The 22,196-nt window shown below is 36.9% G+C and overlaps 1 protein-coding gene across 1 annotated transcript in view; it reads right to left on the bottom strand.

The window, feature by feature from the left end:
* The window catches only part of LOC107723682 (contactin-associated protein-like 5), a 65,983-nt gene extending 44,677 nt beyond the window's left edge, over positions 1-21,306 (bottom strand). Inside the window, exons 1-3 of the mRNA XM_016532393.1 lie at positions 21,043-21,306; positions 2,874-2,984; positions 1,160-1,353 (exon numbers count right to left, since the gene is read on the bottom strand). Of these exons, the coding sequence (XP_016387879.1) occupies positions 1,160-1,353; positions 2,874-2,984; positions 21,043-21,124 (387 nt within the window). The 5' untranslated portion in view covers positions 21,125-21,306. The remainder of the gene's footprint in view (positions 1-1,159; positions 1,354-2,873; positions 2,985-21,042) is intronic.
* Between the last annotated feature and the right edge of the window lie 890 nt (positions 21,307-22,196).

The following is a 22,196-nucleotide window of genomic DNA, read 5'->3' as shown; positions in this document are numbered from 1 at the left end:
CATTTCCACCACATTAAAAGCTAATTACATCTTACTCAACATTAATCTTCTCCTTTCATTAAACACACTTTGAAAATGTCATTATATCTTTAATAAAGCGGCGGTCTCATCGTTTGAATATAATTACAAAGCAGCGATATGGGACGATGAAAATTACGTCATTTACACGCATTATAAGTGTAGAGGCCAAGCCTGAGGATAAAGACAATAGATGCGTTGGCGGCTCAGCATCAAGCTCTCTTCAAACACCTGCGATGATTGAGAGGCTGTGGCAGGTTCAACATCATTAGAATTATCTATTTCAGGAATCTCAGAAACTGCTAGCAGCAATTTGTATGTTAGTAACTGAATTCAGAGTTCGGTTAATGGGATCAGAACTTTTCAGCGCATGGAAATAAGCTGCACTAAAGATGTTCAAAACAAGACATTTTCCTCTGCAGCAGCATAGGTGGTGTGTAATCAATTAAATCAGTAAATATTCAGCCACAAAAGAAGACTGTCGAAAGGATAATGACCTTACTTTCATATGCTCTTTGGAAACTGAATCCAAACAGGGCGATCAGAACTCCGGCACAAAGCAAAAGGCTCTTGTATCACCCTAAAGGGGTTTATTTTGCGCTAATGACGGGATAATGTACATTATCCCACTTATTACTTACCAAATAAATAAATAAACTGACGTGAAATACTGATTTGAGCTGAAATGATCCAATTATGTGAGAAGAAAGACACTGCAGAGTGATACCAGAAGCATTGAACTAGCACATTGTAGGAAATTGGTTGTCAGGATCAATGGTAAAATATACAGTTTAACGATCATTACACAAAAAAATATTCAATTGCAGAATGCCATGACTGACCAATCAGAATTGAGCATTCCAGTGCACCGTGTAATAATTTTGCATAATGACCGCTAAACTGTATAATTTACCATTGCCCCAGACAGCCGATTTCCTATCGTTGTACTAGTTTGCTATATCGCATATCACTCTACAGTCTATTTCCTCTCACATAATACAATGATTTAGACTAAAATCAATATTTCATTTGCATTTCTTTATTTATAAGATAAGCAGCCATGTAATAAGTGGGATAATGCACAGACAGTTATTTTTGCAAAATGAGCCGGGTGAAATGGTACCAAAATACGCACACCTACCCCAACATTGTCCTCCAACATGTACTGCTTCCACACACGTCCGGTGTCACTGTACAGGAGCATGTAGGCGCTGACCCAATCCGTGCTGCCGTGACGGCCTTGTGTGGCCACCGCTGTCACCTCCATTCTGTCCTGGAGGTCAACTTGCAGCCAGGGCGACCTGTCCGTCGACTCTGGGCTCCACCCACCTCCTCCTAGGGAACCCATAAGACCTCTGTCAACGTTTATCAAAACATTATTCGATTCTGAGTGCCATACGATGTCCTTGCTGAAAAGCAAGACGTATGGGAGAAGAAATTGGCTCTGGCTTTCATTCGAGCAACTATATGAAACTAGCAAAACTGCATTTTAATTTGGCTTTCAGTTGGTTTTGTATTCAGGGGGTGAGCTGCTGTCAATCAGTAGACAGCTTCCACTCCAAAACAAGCCAAGAAGCGTCGACCTCTTGACCTCACTTAACATGTACAGCGTTCACTTTGGATCAGAGCGGGCTGCCAGCACATGTGCTCCATATAAAGATGCGTTTCTGCCTCCACAATCCTCAAGCTCACTGTATGGAGAAATTAGTCTGACTCAGGCAGAGAGGTTCATTACTCAAGCACTGCGGACACCACGGGAGCAGATCAGAGCAGAATTTTAAACTGGGGACCTCTGACTTGAAAGAAGCAGCGTTTACACAGACCCCCTGGAGAGAGGAATTATTTAGTTTGTTACAGATGCAGGCGGTAGAGGTTGGTCACATCTATAAATAGCTCAGAGGACATGCACAGATAGGGCAAGAGTGAAAGCTCAATAATGTCTCAAACCTGCAATTTTCTGGAGTTATGGTTTTCTTTCTTGTAATTTTGGGCATGAATTAAATTCACATGAATGCAGTAAATATTTAATGATTTGCATCTTGTAAGTTTTTCTTTGCCCCATGATTTATTTATATGGTTTTAAACAAAACGTTTAGACACAGGGTTTATTCTGATGATGATGCATTATTATGAAAATATTCTTGATACATTACCTTGATAATATTAGATCAAAAATGAATAAAACATTAAATATAGTTTAATTGTATATAATATTGTAATTAAAAAAAAAACTTAAAACATGAACATGTACGCTACTGTTAAAAAGTTTTTTTTTAATGATTTTTAAATAAGTCTGTTATTCTCACCAGCATTTATATATCAAAGAATGACAAACCCAAATACATTAATAAATAGTCTATTTAATGATTTGCATCTTGTAAGTTTTTCTTTGCCCCATGATTTATTTATATGGTTTTAAACAAAACGTTTAGACACAGGGTTTATTCTGATGATGATGCATTATTATGAAAATATTCTTGATACATTACCTTGATAATATTAGATCAAAAATGAATAAAACATTAAATATAGTTTAATTGTATATAATATTGTAATAAAAAAAAAAACTTAAAACATGAACATGTACGCTACTGTTAAAAAGTTTTTTTTAATGATTTTTAAATAAGTCTGTTATTCTCACCAGCATTTATATATCAAAGAATGACAAACCCAAATACATTAATAAATAGTCCGTATAGCATGTACACTACAGGCAAGGAAGGGTTGCTGTACTCAAGGGCTCATAAATAAAAGGCTAACACTAAGAAGGCTTAAATTTCCCAAGTGTAATTTACGTTGTCTTCTTAACTGACTCATATGAGTGAATTAACATGCAAATGAGAACTTAAACTTACCATCTTTTTTGTTTAATTTGGCAAAGTACGCAGCCCGACTGTCTGAGAAATGTGAAGAGCTCTGAAAGGAGGTTGCAGGCAGAATAGATGCCAGAGATCCATCACAGCCGTCTGGATAACACAACAAATATAAAACAGACACATATTAGCTCATGTGAAAATAAACCCCTCTACTTACAGATTTTCTTCAGACGAATCCTTTTCTGTTCAGATAATTTTCCATCAGACAGGTGAGATGGATCTCTTCACTAATACTGATACCTTCAAATAATCCTGATATTGTGGAACTGTGTGGTAAATCCATCTTTATGCACCCCTTTTGTTCATATCAAACCTAGCTGCAACATTTTGAGAGTTTGAATAACTAAGTGAACTTTTTTCTTAATAAAATCAGAAATTGCAACATTCTATTACCTGTAGATTTGAAGGACAACCTGAAGAAAAAATCTTTTGTTGCATTTGTTTAAAAAATTAAACAAATGCACACATAAAGGTTTGGCTTTGACATGGTTTTACATGTTTTAGAGCTTGCATAATCTTTGTAATTATACACACACACACAAAAAAAAATGGCTTCATGGTCAGAAGCTTAAAAACGAGATGGAGAGAAAAACAGGTTTCTGGGTCAAGAAAGCAACTGCTGAAGGTTATCTCTATGGTAACAGCAAAATATACCACTGTACTTTGGTAAAAGTGTCATAATTAGGGTTAAAACACAGTAGGGGTCTTGACTTTACTGTTTGATGGAAAAGGTTATGTGCTATATTATCATGTAATCATTTATATACTGTGAAACAAATTCTATTTTACAAAATTCATCACAAATACATAGGGATGCACCGATACCGATACTGGTATCGGTAAAGCAACTGCTGAAGGTTATCTCTATGGTAACAGCAAAATATACCACTGTACTTTGGTAAAAGTGTCATAATTAGGGTTAAAACACAGTAGGGGTCTTGACTTTACTGTTTGATGGAAAAGGTTATGTGCTATATTATCATGTAATCATTTATATACTGTGAAACAAATTCTATTTGACAAAATTCATCACAAATACACGTTAATCTAGAAATTTCCAAAAACATTTAGTAAAAATCTTGCCCATAAAAATAAACATTCTTTTGCAAGGTCAATGAAATTTGTCACTGTAGAACTAATGTCCCACATGAAGTGTCCTCAATAAGACCTCCAATGGCTTCAGGGCATAATAACTTTAAAACCTACTATTAAACACCACATGTGCCATTCTGAACTAAAGACAACTGCATGTTTTTAATCAATGAGTTAAAATCTGAATGAATTTAATTAGCATGTCGACAAACTCTTCTTGAACCTTCTCTTGGGTGTCTGCTAGAGATGCTCAGCTTCCTTCACTGCGGTTTTCATTACAGCTCCCCAAATGATGTGAATTACTTTGCATTGCAAGCAAAGGCCTTGAGGCAGGAAGAAAGAGATATGAAAGGGTAAGTGAATATCAATAATTACACATGGGATTTCTCGGTCAGCTCCCTACCGGTGTTACATTCCACAAAGACATTTCCATTTTTAAAAAATTCTGGCGTACTATATGCTTGCTGTCCAATGTTACAAGCGAGAGTCAAAGGCTTAAAAGGGCACTTAAATAAATTGATAGTTATGAACATCATGAAATTATAGTCATCAGTCGTAAGTTCACAGGGGCTGATCTATACATTCTGTATATGAATGATATGAAGTATTTCAATCACAGAAAGCATCACAGACAAATGCTGCATGCTCCAGATAACCCCTCCTTTTAAATTTAGATGACATATGTTCAGCTATTAGCCTCCTGCTAAGCGCTAACCACTTTTGACCTTCATACATATGTGAAGTCACTGCAGTGTCTGAATCTTTTCGTCATATTTTTATGTTCAAGCTCTCTTGATCTTTGCAGATTCGCAGTGATGAGACCAACAAAAGCAGACAAAAAAAAAAACGCTTTGGTGAAGGCTGCCATGAAACGTTAATAATTAGGAAATGAAAAGCTCTTATTCAAGCAGACCCTTCAAATCTGAATTTGCATGAATTCCTCAGATGAAAGTAATGAATGTTCATCCATTTATGGGAATTTGGGTTTTGAGTAATTTTGCCAGATGATGCTGGCACGACACTGACATTTAACAGGAGAAAAAATGTATTTGGCATTTATTAGAAATAAAGATTATAGTCTCTGTACACAGTAAGCAATAAAGGTGCATTCAGTTAATTTGGTGCTAATTAAAAAGGTTTTACACATTAAGAAACAAATTGTTCTATTGTGAAGAGTGATCGGAATGGTGTACACTCACATGAGAAAGACTTTACTTATAATAGTTTTCTATAAGAAGGGTTTTAATTTTGTATGGTGCAGGTCACCCCCCTCGATGTGTTTTGCCATGTTAAAATGCCGTGAGCTGTTGTGTTTGACTAAACATCAGAGAAAATCCTCACACCTCACCCTGCGAAAAAGAATTGCTCTTAACTGTATTGAATGTTTAATTGTAGTGCACTTAAAAACTGTGATTGCAGATAATATATTAATGAAATAAACAGCCACTTAAGTGTACCTGAAGAGAATAAACTTTCATGACTGTTTCTTAACACACTCCCATACACTTTTAAAAAGCCAAATGAAAAGCTTTACTTCAAATTACTTAAAATGTACTTAAATAACTTTAAATGTAATTAGTAATCTTTTGTTATGCTTTAAAGAAGCACTTATAATTAAGTACTTGATTATAATTTTAACAGAAGGGTGTTTTTACTTAATTGCACTTAAGTATATTATTTCTATAATATGTACTCTTTTTTAAAAGTATGCTTAAAGGGTTCACCCAAAATGAAAATTCTGTCATTAATTCTGTCATCACTCACCCTCATGTCGTTCCAAACCCATAAGACCTTTGTTCATTTTCAGAACACAAATGAAGATATTTTTAATGAAATTCGAGAGCTTTCTGACCCTGCATAGACAACAACGCAACTGAAATGTTCCAAGGCCCAGAAATGTAGTAAGGACATTGTTAAAATTGTCCATGTGACATCAGTGGTTTAACAGTAATTTTACAAAGCTACAAGAATACTTTTTGTGTGCAAAGAAAACAAAAATAACTATTTTATTCAACAATTCTTCTCCTTCGCGTCACCATCCACCGCCATTCATGAGAGTACAATGATGCATGCATGTGCATTCTTCTGCTTGTAAACAATGCGTAGCGTGTTCAACATGTTTTACGTCAGCAGCAACACACGCATGCGTCGAATTGTTGGTCATTGTCATTGTACTATAAAAACATCCTGTAAGTTTCAGAGCTCAAAACTTGGTTGTTAGTGTAAAAACAGCTTATTTTAAAGGTAGTCTGCAAAAATGACAGCTTTTGGAATGTTCTAATCTGTGATGTAATAGTGTGGATAAGCACCACCCTCTACATCGCTGCCTGTTTAGCCCCGCCCACCGTTCCGTGCATGTAGTCTTTACGAGAGAGGCAAACGAACAGGTCTATGCAGAAACTAAACGATAAAGATGGCTCTGAAGACAATAAGATGCTGTGCAGTGCCAAGTTGTGGAAAAACAGTGTTTGCCTTGCCTTCCTTCTGATCCCAGCATTAGGAAAGAGTGAATTAACTTTATTTTTAATGAAGATCCAGATTGCGTCAGTAAGAACTCGGTCCTTTGTTCACTTAATTTTACTGCGGATTCGTTTACAAACAAGGCACAGTTCGACGCAGGATTTTCAAAAAGATTGAAACTAAAAGATGATGCTGTGCCAACTATACTGGATCTGACAGTAATGTAGCAACACACAAGTCTGAGTAACTGTTTTCATTACATGGTCACTATTGCATTGTCTCTTCTTACAGATTGTTTGATATGTATTTATGCATTTTTAACCTAAATCACAGCAGCGTGCATCTATGAGGAATGTATGCTATCAAACATACACAACCATTAGCCAATCATAGCACTGGACATTTATTTCCCGCCACGCCTATTCAAACAGAGCGTTCTGATGAGGAGGGTTAAAAACAGGACAGAAAATAGCCTATTACGTCTAAATTATGATGTTTTTGATGTATAAATCTTGATAACATTATAAGTGGACCTCAGAGAACAGTACAAAATAAAAACAAAGGCAGTTCATGACCCCTTTGAAGATGTCCTTTCTACGTTTCTGGGACTTGAACGTGGTAGTTGTGTTGCTGTCTATGCAGGGTCAGAAAGTTCTCGGATTTCATCAAAGTTATCTTAATTTGTGTTAAGAAGGTCTTACAGGTTTGGAACGACATGAGGGTGAGTAATTAATGACAGAATTTTTATTTTTGGGTGAACTATCCCTTTAATTGTAGGCCTACTTCTTTTTCCATGGTCTGTAGATACAGTAGTGTTTGTGTCGTTTGATGATGCAAAGAACAAAAAATGAATCAATAGAACACACTTAATCTCATGCTTTACCAGAGGAGACAATGACAGAATCAGTACCTGTACGACCGAAGAAACCAGAAGCCAGAAGACCGACAGAGACAAAAAATGGGTGTAAGCATCAATATGGCATACGCAAAAAGGAAAGATTTGATGACAAAGAAAATCCTGCATAGTAATGCCAAAGTTGCTTCTTTTTTTACTGGACATGTAAGGGAATTCATTAATGTGTTGAGAGCGCTCTCCAAAACTCACTAGTATCAGTGTCATTTACATAAAACTCAGAGACACTCATGCTGATCCATGTCAATCTGGAATTTAGTGCAAATTATTGACCTAATCTGAATCTTTTGATGAAAGGAAAGGAATCAAAACTGCACAAACTTACGAGACCTTTTAGAGAAAGCCTGTGGCGGCGCCGGCTCTCCCTGTGAGCTCGTTGAGCTGCGTTTAGGATTACTGTGCCTCCAGCGTGGAGTGGCAGATTACGAGTACATCGATCTGAGCGTGTCAGCACTCACAGGCCACTGATCCGGGTAAGGCTGGGGAGCAGATCTGCTTGGACTCCGACTCTCTCCCCATTGTTCCACGTCTCCACGCCAGTGCACAGCAAGAACCTCTAATCTGCTGTAGAGCAAGCGAGGACACAGTGAAAACCGGCCGCCAAGCGATTACAATAATCACTGCATTCCAGCTATCTGCGAGTCGAGAGCTGTGTTCATTTAGGGAATCCGTTCGGTTTCAAACGGTGTCCACGACAGGCTGGAGGGAGCTGAACAATGTTTCCAGCTCAATGAAGAAACAAGGGTTGAGTGCAGATGAGGTAAAATATCATTCCATATTGCTGCAAAAACCCTCTGCGTGACCTGACTTGACTGCACTCATATCATGTATGTGAACAGATGCCTGTAATACTGATTTAACAGCCAAATGAAGAGGATCAAGCTGTTTTCATGCATCTGAGTGTCTTATTCTCCTGGTGTGTCTATTACATATCAGCCGTAATACATCAGAGCTCCTCAGGGATTATACTGATCACACTGTCACACGCTCTAACAGCGCCATTCAAGCCCTTTATGATTTAACCCATTCATTCTTTCTGACTATGATCTCTATTCCTCTCATTTCTATCTACATCATAATTAAAAAGTCTCATTAGCTGTGAGAAATGTAATTCATATTACACCACCACACTTTGTTTGAGCATGCATTCAAATAAAGTAATTTTACACGCTTCCAAATAAAACAAAACGCCCTAATTTATGTAACCAAACCCAAACGATAGTACAGTGAGTCAAATCAGTGAATCAGTTTGTGTATCTGTTTATTTCCTCAAACCGTACAAATGTACTGGTTCAATAGAATGAATCAGACTTTCTAACTTAACATATGAGAGAGACAGAGAAAAAAGATCACCGTTGAGGTGAGTGCTATATCGTAGATTGTTATTAGAAAAGATCTCTCTGCAGTTTCTCTTTGTTTTTGACTTCTGAATGCAAAAGACATGAATACATTAAATAAACAAAATATGGGCAAAATCTGTATGCTAATCATGGTTTACTCCAAGAATTTTCCATATTACATATTATACTTTGCTCAACATGTGAACACCTTTAACAGCATTCTGACGGTTTATTCAGTGTGTGCATGTCTTGAATGCTTGTGTGTTTATGTTAAAACCAGAAAAAATCACATTGACTTCCAAATTTCACATGAACACGGTACAAGTGAATTGCACACACTGTAATTCAAACCAGGCTCTGTCAGTTAGTAGTTTTGCTTAGTTTTACATGTTAGCTGGTAATTCAGTGTCTCTCCTGAACTTTGCTCTCATTTCTCATCATTTCTCTTCTCATAGAATAACCAATTTCATTTAGATCAAGTGGCTTTTGTTTTTGTTCTGCAGTCTGTGTCGTTGTGTTAGCAAAAGATTAATTGTCAAAAACAGGCCCTCGATGATAATATGTATTTGGTATCAATGTAATTGTATTATCCTGCTCTCAATGATAAGCATAAATAGCTTTCTCACTCCTACACTTGCTGGGAAATGAAAGCTCTCAATATCTGATTCTATCAGCATCGGTCTAGAGCGAGCCATCCATCTTTAACATCATTGACTCCCACTGTCACAGACTGCAGCCCAAACAGATGCTGGCTGCATTAATTATATTACACAATTGTCAGCAGATTAACAAGGACACTTGTGGTTGCCAGCATGTCATAAAGTGTCTGACTGCATCTAAATTACTTTTGACCTTTAGTGTATTCAAGAGGTCAGCGCAAAGTGCTAAGGCTAAAAATGCAAATTTGTTGAGGCTTTAAAAAATGATGTAAGACAGTATTCGGTTCCCAATATGCTTGTTTAGTTCTAGGGTAGCCTACAACTGAGACTTACACTGCTGTCAGGTGAGCTGATTAGAGAAAGCTATACTGGCAGACTATCTGAGCTCAGTGTTTTTTTTCTACAGTCTCAGCAGGTTGAAATGTAGGTTGAACAATACAAAGCAGCTCCAGTACTGTCTCTCAGCCATTGCTATCATTGAGATTATATGAGCCAAATCCACCTATACTATCAAACAGCAGATAAAAAGAAAAGCACATTAGAATAGTGGACTAATACAGAATAGATTAGCTAAATTGTTTACAAACCAGTTTGCTGGTTACTAGTACTGCAGTTCAAAGGTTTGGGGTCAGTAAGATTTATTTATTTATTTTTAAGAAATTCATATTTTTCTTTAGAAAACACAGGACGTAACACAAGTATGGATTAAATTGATCAAAAGTGACAGTTAAATCATAATGTTACAAAATATGTCTCATTTAAATAAAATCTGTTCTTATAAACTTCATGTTCATCAAAGAATCCTGAAAAAAAAGTAATCAAAAATATTAAGCAGCACAATGTTTTAACACGAAGAAGAAGAAGAAATTTCCACCAAATCAACATATTAGAATGATTTCTGACACTGAAGACTGGAGTAATGGCTGCTGAAAATTGAGCTTTCCATCAGAGAAATACATTACATTTTTAAATATATTAAAATAGAAAACAATTATTTGAAATTATAATAAAATTTCATAAAATAACCATAAGGGACTTCCTGCAAAACCATTTTAAAAATCTTATCAACCCAAACTTTTGAACAGTAGTGTACATTTTACAAGTGTAGTCGAAATGAATTGTCAAATATAACTGAGATCCCATTAAATAGTCATATAAATAAATAATGAACATAGCAAAAAACACCAAGTAGAATCATATAAAATACAGGAGGTATATCAGCATATTACAAAGATAATTCAAAATGAATGTCCACAAAATGCAGGGAAAAGTATGTTTGTATTTTGAGAAACATATTTGTGTGTGTGTGTGTGTGTGTGTGTGTGTGTGTTTGTGCATTATACGAGTAAAAGAGCACCACTGCAGGAATATCTTTATAAGGATCAATTTTATATGCACATATATTATTAGCAGACTTTCCACAATGACCAGGGAAGGACTCCACTGCTGGTGTCAGCAAATAGCTTTAGTGCCACCAACAAGGTGGATTATGCAGTGGCAGTGGCTTGGAAAATGTGACCAAAATCACATTGGTTAGTCAGATTTATTTATTTTAATTTTTTATTGGATGAAACCAGTCTCTCTCATTCTAGAAGTGAAAAGGCAGAGGGCCTTATGTTTTGGCCACTTTCGTGCTGGTTTTGGCAAGGCTACACAGTTTGAGATGGTCTACCTGCAGCAATAGCCAGCCTAACCAGCCAGTGCCAGTAATAGACATTGTCTTATTCCAGTAAGAGCTTGTGCAAGCTTGTGCCAGAAAGAGAACATTTTTGCCCATCTAAAACAGGCCCAAACTGCTCTAAGATGTTTTTGTTTTCAGCAGTAGTGTAGAGACTGTCATTAGTGGTGTGTGTGGTCACTCTTTGAAAACGTGAGTAATGTCCTAAAGCAATAGCTCTGCATGCATACAGGATTTGCTGGCCCAGCACTTAGCATGAGAATACTGTTCCAAAGACAAACCATATGAGAACTTGACCTTCTCATGCAGATTGGGAAGGAATTCTTTCTGTGACAGATATGCATCATGAAGCCTAATAGGAACATCACTCAATGCTTTGATACGTTATTCTCTCCAATGATTTTAAGTAGAAAGTGTACCCAGGCCTATGAAACATTAACCCTTCTTTCAAAGTCAATGATAACTGCTATCCATTATGCTCTTCAGCTTTTTCCTTTAATCATCCTTTTAATATACAGCTAAAAGAAAAAAATCATATCAGCAAGACACTGACACAGCACAGCCCAAAGTGCGCAATGCACTGCATATTATGTGAAAAACCCTGGTAGCCAGTCATACAGCCATCTCCACTTAAAATAAAAGAGGTTCATGCTAATTCTGTGCATATTTACCAGAAAACTATAGGGACCCCATTGCCAAGACAACTGCTAAATTGATCGAGAGAAGGTCACCCACCAGGAAACCTAGCCAAGTTAATTTTTAGCATCACCCAAGCTGTTGATGAGACTCAAGCAAAGGATGTAAAACAGCATGTTACACCCTGAGAGCACCACTGCTCATAATTAAAGGCAGCCAGACCGACCCAGTATTTTACACATGAGAGGATTTTTTTAACATACATGGATAGGTTGAACGCTCCCCAAACCCCCATGTACATTACAATATATAACAAAAAGATAATAAAAGCTTTTTAACATCTTTTGTGCAATTTTTCATCTGTAATTGGATATAAAGTGAACTTCATAAGACAATGAATAATTGTTTTCTATGGAATATGCCCAGGGGCATCATGCACCTACTTTTTTTGAGGGGGCTTCAGTGACAGATCTGGCACTTCTGCCTGAGTCTGTGAGTCATGATAGTCTAGAACTGTAATTTTAAAGTGTGCATGGGGGTTGGATTCAAATCCTGATATAATGCACATTTTTATAATGAACTGAACTTGACTGCTAGTGATCGTCCTGCATTTTCCTCTAGGAATGCATAGATGCAAGATGACTTTTTTTGTGATTCATGAGAAAAACCCAACCCCAAATGAATATAACTATTTTAACTTCTGGTAACACTTTATTTTACCGTGTCCTTGTTACATGTTACATGTACTTACTATTATAATAACAATAAATTATGCATAATTACATGCAAGAAACCCTAAGCCAAACTGTAATCCTAACCCTAACCATATAAGTGAGTACATGTAGTTAATTAATAATACTCAGTACTTAAATGTATAATTACACTGTAACAATGAATGACACCTTAAAATAAAGTAACCTAACCTTTTACCGTAATACTTACTGCAATGTCTTCAGATCCAATTATATACTTTGAATTATGAACTGAATTAAGAACATACATTACCATCTTTATTGCTGCTTAAGTCCTGCATCAGTTCAGTCTTTGACATACTCAGTAGCTTATAAAAACAAATGAATTTAAGCCCTTAGCATTGGACATCGCAAGGCTAAACTGCACCTGTGCACCTTATCTCTGCATTTGGAAACACATTTTGTAAATCAGAGAGCGTTCTCTGTAGTCTTTAATGTGTCTCACCTGCAGCACAGATTCCCAAGTGTGACATTTAAATGGATATATAACACATATTTCAATAGATTATGTTATGTTTTGTAACATTTTGGATAAATTCCCCAACTACCCACACACAAAATCTCTGCATGAAACACATAAGCTAAATTACATATTTTGGCTTCAAAACGGTCAAATTCACCAGAAGGCAACATCTTTGGGTCACTATTAATTTTGCACCTACAATAATTGTGGAACTTAATTATCAAATGTGAAAATCTTTATTTTTGTCTTTTGGAAGTTGCATTTGAAATCCATTTGGATCAAAAATCTGTGGGGGTGCATCAGTTTGAATAGGCCTGATGCCTCTGAATATGCCTGGCCTTACTGTGATAATCTCAGGATAATTCATTACTAAATTAAATGTCTTCGATTGGACTTTCTCGGCTTGTCAGATGGCCCATATTTTTTGTTGTAGATGAACATAATGACCAACATTGCTAAATAGATTAAAACATGGTATTTTTGTAACTTGAATAGATTTTGATGAATGTCTCTTGTCATTTTCCCCACTTTCCTCGGCTGCGAGACGTGTTTCGTGTTGGCTACTTTGCCAGCTATCATTTTTCAGCATTATTGGTCAGCATTTCCTCCTAATAGCTTTTGAACAGCTGTTATTTCGTGGCCTCTACATGCGCGGAGCTGTACGGGAGATTGGCATCACTCGGTCCCTAATTAGGCAGCCTGCACTTCACCAAAACAAACATTGCTCTACAAAGAGATCCGACTCAATAATGCCAACAAAGTGCTTTCTGTCTCCCAGCAAAAAGATTTCTGCTTCTCGCCTCTACCTGTGCCAGAACAAAATCAGATGTCTCAGGTAGGTGTGCTGTGTTTAGAATCTAAGACAAAAGATGATTAGAAATCATAACTCCGTTATAATGCAGAACATGATGAAATGGATGTTGAAAAGATGGATTTTTGAAACGGAGCTGATGGATTTGGCGTATGAGATTAAATGAGTATACTGACATGCTTCTAAAGATGCTCTGAAGAGAAATGAATGGAATGAGGAGGCTAGCAACACAGAAAGATCAAGTAGCTCAAGGATACGGGGCAGATTTCAATACGGTCTTCTGTTATGAAGCATGCACCTTTTTTGATGGCAAGATCAGCCTTTTTCTGCAATAAACACTGAGCATGAAAACCTAGGAATGAAAATAACAGCTAGAAGGCAACATCAAGCATCATCGCGCAAGGAAGAAAAGAAAAGATACAGAGTAGCATGTAGAAGAGACATGAACCACTGACCAAAGATCATGATGCTAAAAATCTGTAGTAAAAATGTCGCCAATGGCACACAATGCCAACCTGACCATTTTTGAAGAAGTGGCTGATGGACCTATATATCATATTTTTATTTGAATGTTATTTAGACAGTGTTGGTCAATGGCTAAGTGACTTAATTCCACATTTGGCATTGATTTCTACATTTTCTAGTCTGAAATAGTGAGTCTTGACACCAGTCCCGGGGCTAGACCATCGTTAACCTGTTATGTTGGACAGAGTGAGGAAATTCCTGAGGTTATTGTCCTGTGAGCTTCTGGTTAATATCACATCAGGGGAAACGTGTCTGCTGTTACAGGACAATGACAGTTGGGCCGCTTCCATCCCATCAGCCCAGATGGTGGGGCACATGCTTTGCCCCCCAGCTGGCTCATGGAAATGTCACAAGGTTGGCCAGCATTTGGTTCATGATGGGATAAGAAATGCAGGAAAGTATGTTTTACTTTTGCTGATGCTTTGCTTTCAATCTCTGTGTTTCAGTGAGAGCCTTCAAGGGACATGCTAATGCTACCATATCACAGTTTAAGAACTTCAGAGTAACATATACTGTGGATTCCAGGATGGAGTGAGGTTTTAACAGGGAGAGGTTAAATAATTTGGAATGGGACATGGGATGCTCTTCTTTTCAAAAAAGTTCCAAAGTTTCAAAGGATGTTTTGGTAATCTTAACACTAAGGAGAACGTTCTTTGATGTGGTGTTAGGATAAAACTCCATCCCTATTTTTTTAAACACCCTCATCGGGTTCATGAAGTGAAACTGGCAAAAAAAAAGTATTTTGAAAATCATCCCACTGGGCATTTGGTGCAGTGAAAGAGATCAAGAGAGAGCAGCACTGAAGTGTCATATGCTAAATACTTTATATATTGCATAAGCATAGTGTTTAAAACAACAGCATCTCTCTCTCCAAACACCCACATGGAGTTACAACACACGTATTTATATCACACTTCAAAACAATCACTTAAAGTGAATATAATAATATACAATTAATTACATACACTGCTGTTCAAAAATTTGAGGTAAGTTTTAATTATAATTTTTTTAAATGAATACTTCTATTCTGCAAGGATGTATTAAATTTTGTGTCAATAAAAGGCATTTAAAATTCAAAAGGTTTCTACTTAAATGCTGTTCTTTTGAACTTTATATTTATCCAAGAATCCTGAAAAAAGGTATTATGGTTTACACACACACACACACACACACACACACACACACACAAAAGGCAACACAACTGTTTTAGCATAGGAAATGTTTCTTAAGCACCGAATCAGCAAATTCGAATAATTTCTGAAGGATCATGTGGTACTTAAGACTGGAATAATGACTGCTGATAATTCAGCTTTGCCATCACAGAAAGAAATTATATGAACGGTAGTATATAAAATCAAAGATCAAAGACATCAAAAATGTGTACTGTTGGTGTGCTTCCATGTGAATGTTGGTGTGCATACCTTGAATGTGAGCCAATTTGGATAAAAGTGTCTGTCAAACACATAAATATAATTGTATCACATGTATTCCGATGGACTAAAATGTAATGGAAAGGAACATGGGAGCACCAGTTTAAGCTTCAAGAAAGAACAACATTAAAGCTGGTATGTGGTTGGAAAAAAACAACACTATTTTTGGGGTTGGGGGTTTAAAATATTCAGAGGAAAGCTTCAGGATTAACATTCAGATGGAGCCACTGTTGTATTACATTTCTGTTCTATTCTTCCTGTGCTGCAGAGGCACTATAATAAAAAAAAAAATCTAATGAAATACTATCTAACTTTACTCTGACAAGTTATAGTACATACTCATGTCTACATGTCTTATCTGCATATGAATCACGTTTTAAGTGGAGAGGAATATTGAATGCATATGAAGGAAGGTTGATTGCATGCATTATCATGGTTGATATAATCCAAGAACATTTATTGGAGTGGAGACTGCATGAAGATTTGAGATACATAATTAATACTGAGAGCTCACTAGAGACAAATAATGGATGAAAGAATAGAGAGAACGCAAGATGTAAAGCAATGCAAACCACCATTTAATGTGCATTCCTCATAAATTATTTTCAAATAAATGAAACTAGACCAGCAATAGAGTCATCCTACCAATAGCTCGAGTAAAGCCTGTGTGCAAAAGCCTCATTCATTTAGGACTGATCATTTTCCAGATTCTATCATCAAAAGGTATCAGATGAAAGCAAACAAGTAATGAAAGGCCACAGTTGTGTTCTAGTTCCTTGTTTGTGCTCATCTCAAACTGACAATTCACACAATTTTTAAAGCATCACTCTAAAAGTGTTTCTATCATATTAAAGTAACTATTTCAAACTTTACATTTAAGTAAGATTTTGCACTATGGCCTCAATTAATTCAACTTGATTAAATCTAAGAATAAAAATATAAAATAACATTTGACCTTCTTTTTCTTTCCTGGCATGAATTTAAATTTATTTAACATATTGTTTAACTTACTAATGCTGTAAACATTTGTGGGGGGGAAAAAACAAATAAATTATTTTGTCTCTCATGAGCCACACTTTAAAAAGAACAAGAGAGCAGGCTCTGATCTAACTCCCGAGAAACTATCTGTTATATATTTATGTGTGTTTACACTGAGGGAAGAAAAGGTAGAGGAACAGCATGATGGATTATTACACAGAGAACAAAAGTAGAGCCATATGTGTGCTAGTAACTGCAACTGAATTGTAATATCTGCAAGAGCAATTCATTCTTGTACCAAAAAAGCCACGCGTATTGAAAAGATTCATGATCCAAAAATGTTGCTCTTCTAATCATAACAAATGAGTGAATGAGACAGCATACGTTTTACAACGACTCTTATATAACTGGCTGAACGTCCAATATGCTGGTCACAAGCCGCCTAAGAGGTCATAGCTCCACCGGATACAGCTTATCTCAGATCAGTGATAGATAATAGATGCATGATCTACAATAAGGCGGTCTACAATAATCTACTCTATGGTTTAGGCGTAGGAGAACCAATAAGGCTGTTGTTATTGTCTAAGATCAGACGATAATTGCAGACAGAGCACATGTGTGTCAATGTCAGCATTTCAGGACAAACCCAGGTTAATGAAAATGTGTCTTCATAAGACTTTAAACAGAATATCCACAGAATCTGCTGACTATCCACTAACCTGCAGTGCAAAACATTTCTCAGACCAAGTTTGTCAGCATCAGAAATTCAGCAAAATCTGTTTCATTCTGTTCCATGTATCTTCCTCTGCAGATGTGAGGCAGGGGATGCAGTGATTTAGGCTGAATAAAGCCTTGATTAATCAATATTTTCATGCTCTGACGCCCACACAGCATAAATCAGCATGGAGATGAAGTCAAGTTAACAATATGGACAACACTGTCAATGCTCTTCACCGCCTCTAGCCTTTCAAGGCGATTTATATTATGCACTATAGTCTTAATGGCATTCTCTCCATTTTCCCTTTTATCACTTTCCAAGGTGTTTCAATGCAAATTATTCATTTTTCATGAACATTAAAACAGAAGCAAGTTGGTTGTGCATTAATATTTGAAAGAAAATGTGAATTGGTCATGTCTTGTCATCTACTGTAACTTTAGTGCCAAACTATTATACTGCAAAAAAAAAAAAATAGTCTAAAGATTCCCTCCCCCTAGATGCCCACAGGAAATCTGGTCAGCTCCACAGGAGAGCTCCCTTAAAAAGCCTCCCGCGTTTGACCTCATAAGAAAGTTGAAATAAATGACTCTATCATGCTAATGCCCGACAAGGCTCCGCTCTCCCCCACTGAGAGGGGAGTTGTATTTAGAATGTTAAATCAGTCCTCCTGTTCCACAACAGCACTCTGACATGCGTTCAAACTGAATAAATATCGGTGTCCTGTTTGGGTCAATGCACACGTTTTGCACTTCAAACTTGAAGTTAAACTTCAAAGACAGAAATCTGGAAAGAACTTTTAGCTTCAGGCAATTATAGATGGATTGATTGACAAAGCAGTATGATTCAATCTATATTCAGTCTTACAAAAACAACAGCATACACACTTTAACTCTCTGCATTAAGTGAAAATTCACCCGATTTTCTAAAATCTAATTGTGAACAATTGATCTAAGCATATTTAAAAAAAATTATAATTAAATCTGTAATCAAAATGTCAAACTCTATCTTCTTTATGGTGATGTATGCCAGACTTCTCCAGTCACTGAATCCCTTTAAACTCCGCCCCTTCTGCCTCCATCCAATCAACAAACGATGAATAGAACCAAGTCACCAGCTTAATTTTTTCTCTTTCAATCATCTATTTCACTTGATAATCAAAATACTGAAAAATAAATCTGTCACTATTTCATTGAGACTTTAATGAAATATTACAGATATAATACATTTCAACCCGGAATACACCTTTAAAAATAAATAGATTCTTTGATAGGGTGTACAGTAGTCAACATTTGAAGTTGTTCTAAGACAATAACACATTTTGGTTTTAGGTTTTAGGATAACTTTGAAGAAAGGTTTTGATCCACTTCAAATGTTGACTACTGTATAGAGTAGATACATGAAGAAGTTAAAAATCTTAAAAATACAGGCACTTGACCTCTATGGCTCCAAAGAACATCCATGGAACCTTTCCATGACACATGGCACTTTCACACAAAGTTCTTTAAGAACAGTTTACTGAACTGACTGGGAATCTTTGGGGTATTTAAAAATTGGCAGCCAGTGCTGCAATGTCAATGTCTGGTTTCACTGTCCTTGAAGGGGTTATTTGACTATTCTTCTCACTAACTTTCCAGGTGGTGTGAAATTCAGCACAGTACGTTCTAGAGATGCCGAGATATCTTAAATATGCATGCAAGTCTCTCACATATTCAGAAACATGCTTTACAGTAAATCAACAATTCTCTATGACTTGGATCAATCATGCTACATCTCTACTTTTATTTATTTATAGAGTAAATAGTACTGGACATTTTTAATACAATCAAGTCCACAGACGGAAAACACTGAGCCCCTGGGACCTGACTCACTGTTTGCCCTAGCCAGTGGAAACAAGGCTTTCAGTGTGTGTCATGTTGGAACCCTCCACTGTCCCAGTGGTCACAGTAAAAGGGATGTAGTTGTTCTTCCAGGGACACCAGATCTGAAAGGACATCCCCTTGTTATCTCTCTTTGAGAGCAGAGCCAGAGGCTCCTGAGAGAGAGACAGAAGCAACCATTATCTCTGTTACCTGACACAGATGACAAGGGCATGATGGATCTCCAGCTTTATTCTGGTACCCCTGTGGTAAATATGAGAATATCTTTTTGCATGTCCTCAGTGAGGATTCACTTCATCTGATCTCGATCCACAAAGCACATCTCATGCAGAGCACAACCATAAATGCCTAAGAAAGTTTTTGTTTCATATCACGTAACGATGCAAACTGACTCGGAACACATAAAAATGACAGATATCCACTGAAACCTACAGATACTTCCCGTTGCATAGTGTTTCTCATCTCAATAATACAGAAAATGCAGGGGGAAAATGTACTGTGCTCCCCTGATTCACACAATTATAGCTGAGAAGGCACCGACTAAGAATGCTTTAGACGCACAAGCTTCATACAGAGAAACGACAATCAATGGCAGTAATGAAAAGATAATGAAGTGTGTTGGAATGACAATAGAAATGAAAAGCTTAAATCAGACTTTTTGGCACAAATAACTATACAACATTAAATTAACATTGAGGAGACCAGAGAGAGGGCAACGCCATCAGTTTAACTGATTAGAAATGTGCTACAGATCATAAGACAACCACTCTCTTCAAAACAATTTTAAGGTAAGAAAGAATAATTTCATGGCAGGTATATATTTTAATGCAAGATCATGTCATTGCATAATGAATGTTAAATGACAGGAATGGTGTCATTTGAATCAGCAGGTTCTCTTTTTTTACATTTAATGACACACACATTAAAATAACTAGAAATATTTCTGAGCAGATGGGGAAGATTGTAACACTTTTTGATGTACTTTTACCTGAAGCACAAAAATCTAAACAAAATTGGACAGTATATGAATATTTGTGATTAACACACTCACATACACACTTATGTATTTAGAACTATTTTTCTAACATTTTTTACATTTTTCTATATTTGTTTACAATTTTACTTGCTCTTGTGATTTAAAATTTATCCTATAAAATGGTTACAATAAAATGAGGCTGATAATAGGGAATGACATAATTTTGAACAAGTAACTTAATTGCCTTCCTTCCATTATTAGTGTTACAACCATTCCTGTGCATTGATTTTAACAACTCTTTCTGTACCTGCTATTAATTTAGACAGTTAAGTGATAGCCTAGATCTATAAACTATTTTGTATCAGACACTTGTGCGACTATTATATTAAAGTTTAAAGAGACACACAAAAAAAACGAGTTAACAGACGTTGAAACAAAATGTTACAACAACGCCCTGTCTCCTCTACACATTTAGTCGAGAAAGCATATTAGCCTCAATAACTGCTTATTAAGCCTAAATTTCCGTGATATAGCGATCGAATATGAAATGTTAAATCTCTCACACCTGCTCCACTATCTTTCGGCAGATGCTTATGAGAAGTCGCATCGTGATACGCGATATGCACCAGTCATTCATTGTACATAGATACGGGTTCATCAGATCCAGTTAAAGTTTACATTAGCAGGAATCGTCTTTAAATCCCCTGCACTCTTTCAATAACTGAATTGATTTCAGAGTGTTTAGAATCTGTATGAAACCAATGGGTCTAATAAAAGCGCATCTAAAGAAAACACAAGTCAACTTTTAATACAACGTTAAACGGCACTGCAGGTACTTACAGTGACTGGCGCACATTGCCGAGCTGAGAACGGAGAGCAGCGTCAAGCTGACAGCAAAAGCCTGTGACTTTGGCAACTGCATGTTGTCCAGGTTTCCCGATGGCAGTATATCCTAAATGCGAATTTAAAAATTAATGTATTTCCAATACGATTCGCGCGTCTTTCTGTTCTCGTGAGTATTTCAGTGGCTCGTGCCTCTCTATCCTGACACCAGCAAGCAGCAGAAAGAAGCTCTTAAAGACACCCACAGCTCCCCAAACGCCGTCATCGTCATCCCTCTAACGCGCACACACTTACACACCGCGCTCCCTCCTTTACCACGCGTCCCTCATTTTCCAAAACAAACACTGGTTGAGCTCCAAATGCATCAGAAGCCAGTCCCATATGACATATACATTTGTTTTGGAGGAACAGAGGCGAACGATGTGGAAAACTGTATGTGGCATATTCATCAGGGCATAGTAATTTCATCAGTGGATTGTGAGCCGACACGCTTTCAGCACCATGGACAGCTCCACCAGGACACTGCCTGTTGGAGATGTTTAAGAACATAGTAGCTGGTTTCCAGCTGGTCTAAGATGGTAAAAGCTGGTTATTTGTTGGTGCGATTAGCTGGCTGACAAGCAATCATGTTCCAGCTTGAACATTTTAAGCTGATATTAAACAGCTGGTTGAGATGGTATAAAGGACCAGCTAACCACATGGCTAGACATCCACATTTGGACTTATTTATTTAGCAGATGCTTTTATCCAATTATTTACAAAAGACCGGATAAGACAACTTAAGGTCTAACTATCTTAGACCAGCTACAAACCATGTTCCAAGTTCCAACACAATGCTACCAACTTAATGAATTCTGATTGATACAGAAAACCAAACAGCAGTGAGTTAATTAAAGTTGCAAAGACTAAAGTCTCAAATCCAAAGAGATATTCTTTATAAAAGTTAAGAGTCAACCACGCCTACCTAAAACGGCTCGTTCTAACACGCCCCCACATGTCTACGTCACGATGTGGGAAGATTTGCATAACGCCGCCCAAATGTTCACTCAAAGAAAGAAGGCGTAACTTTTATTCTCGCTGTAGTATTGATGCCGCTGCCGTCGCCATGCCGTGGAGACGCTGTGTTTCGTTGTGAAAGCGAAACTACTTAG

Source organism: Sinocyclocheilus rhinocerous, unplaced genomic scaffold (assembly GCF_001515625.1).
Source record: "Sinocyclocheilus rhinocerous isolate Xijiao unplaced genomic scaffold, SAMN03320098_v1.1 scaffold755, whole genome shotgun sequence".
Classification (NCBI taxonomy): domain Eukaryota; kingdom Metazoa; phylum Chordata; class Actinopteri; order Cypriniformes; family Cyprinidae; genus Sinocyclocheilus; species Sinocyclocheilus rhinocerous.
This window is presented reverse-complemented; position numbering and strand designations above follow the sequence as displayed.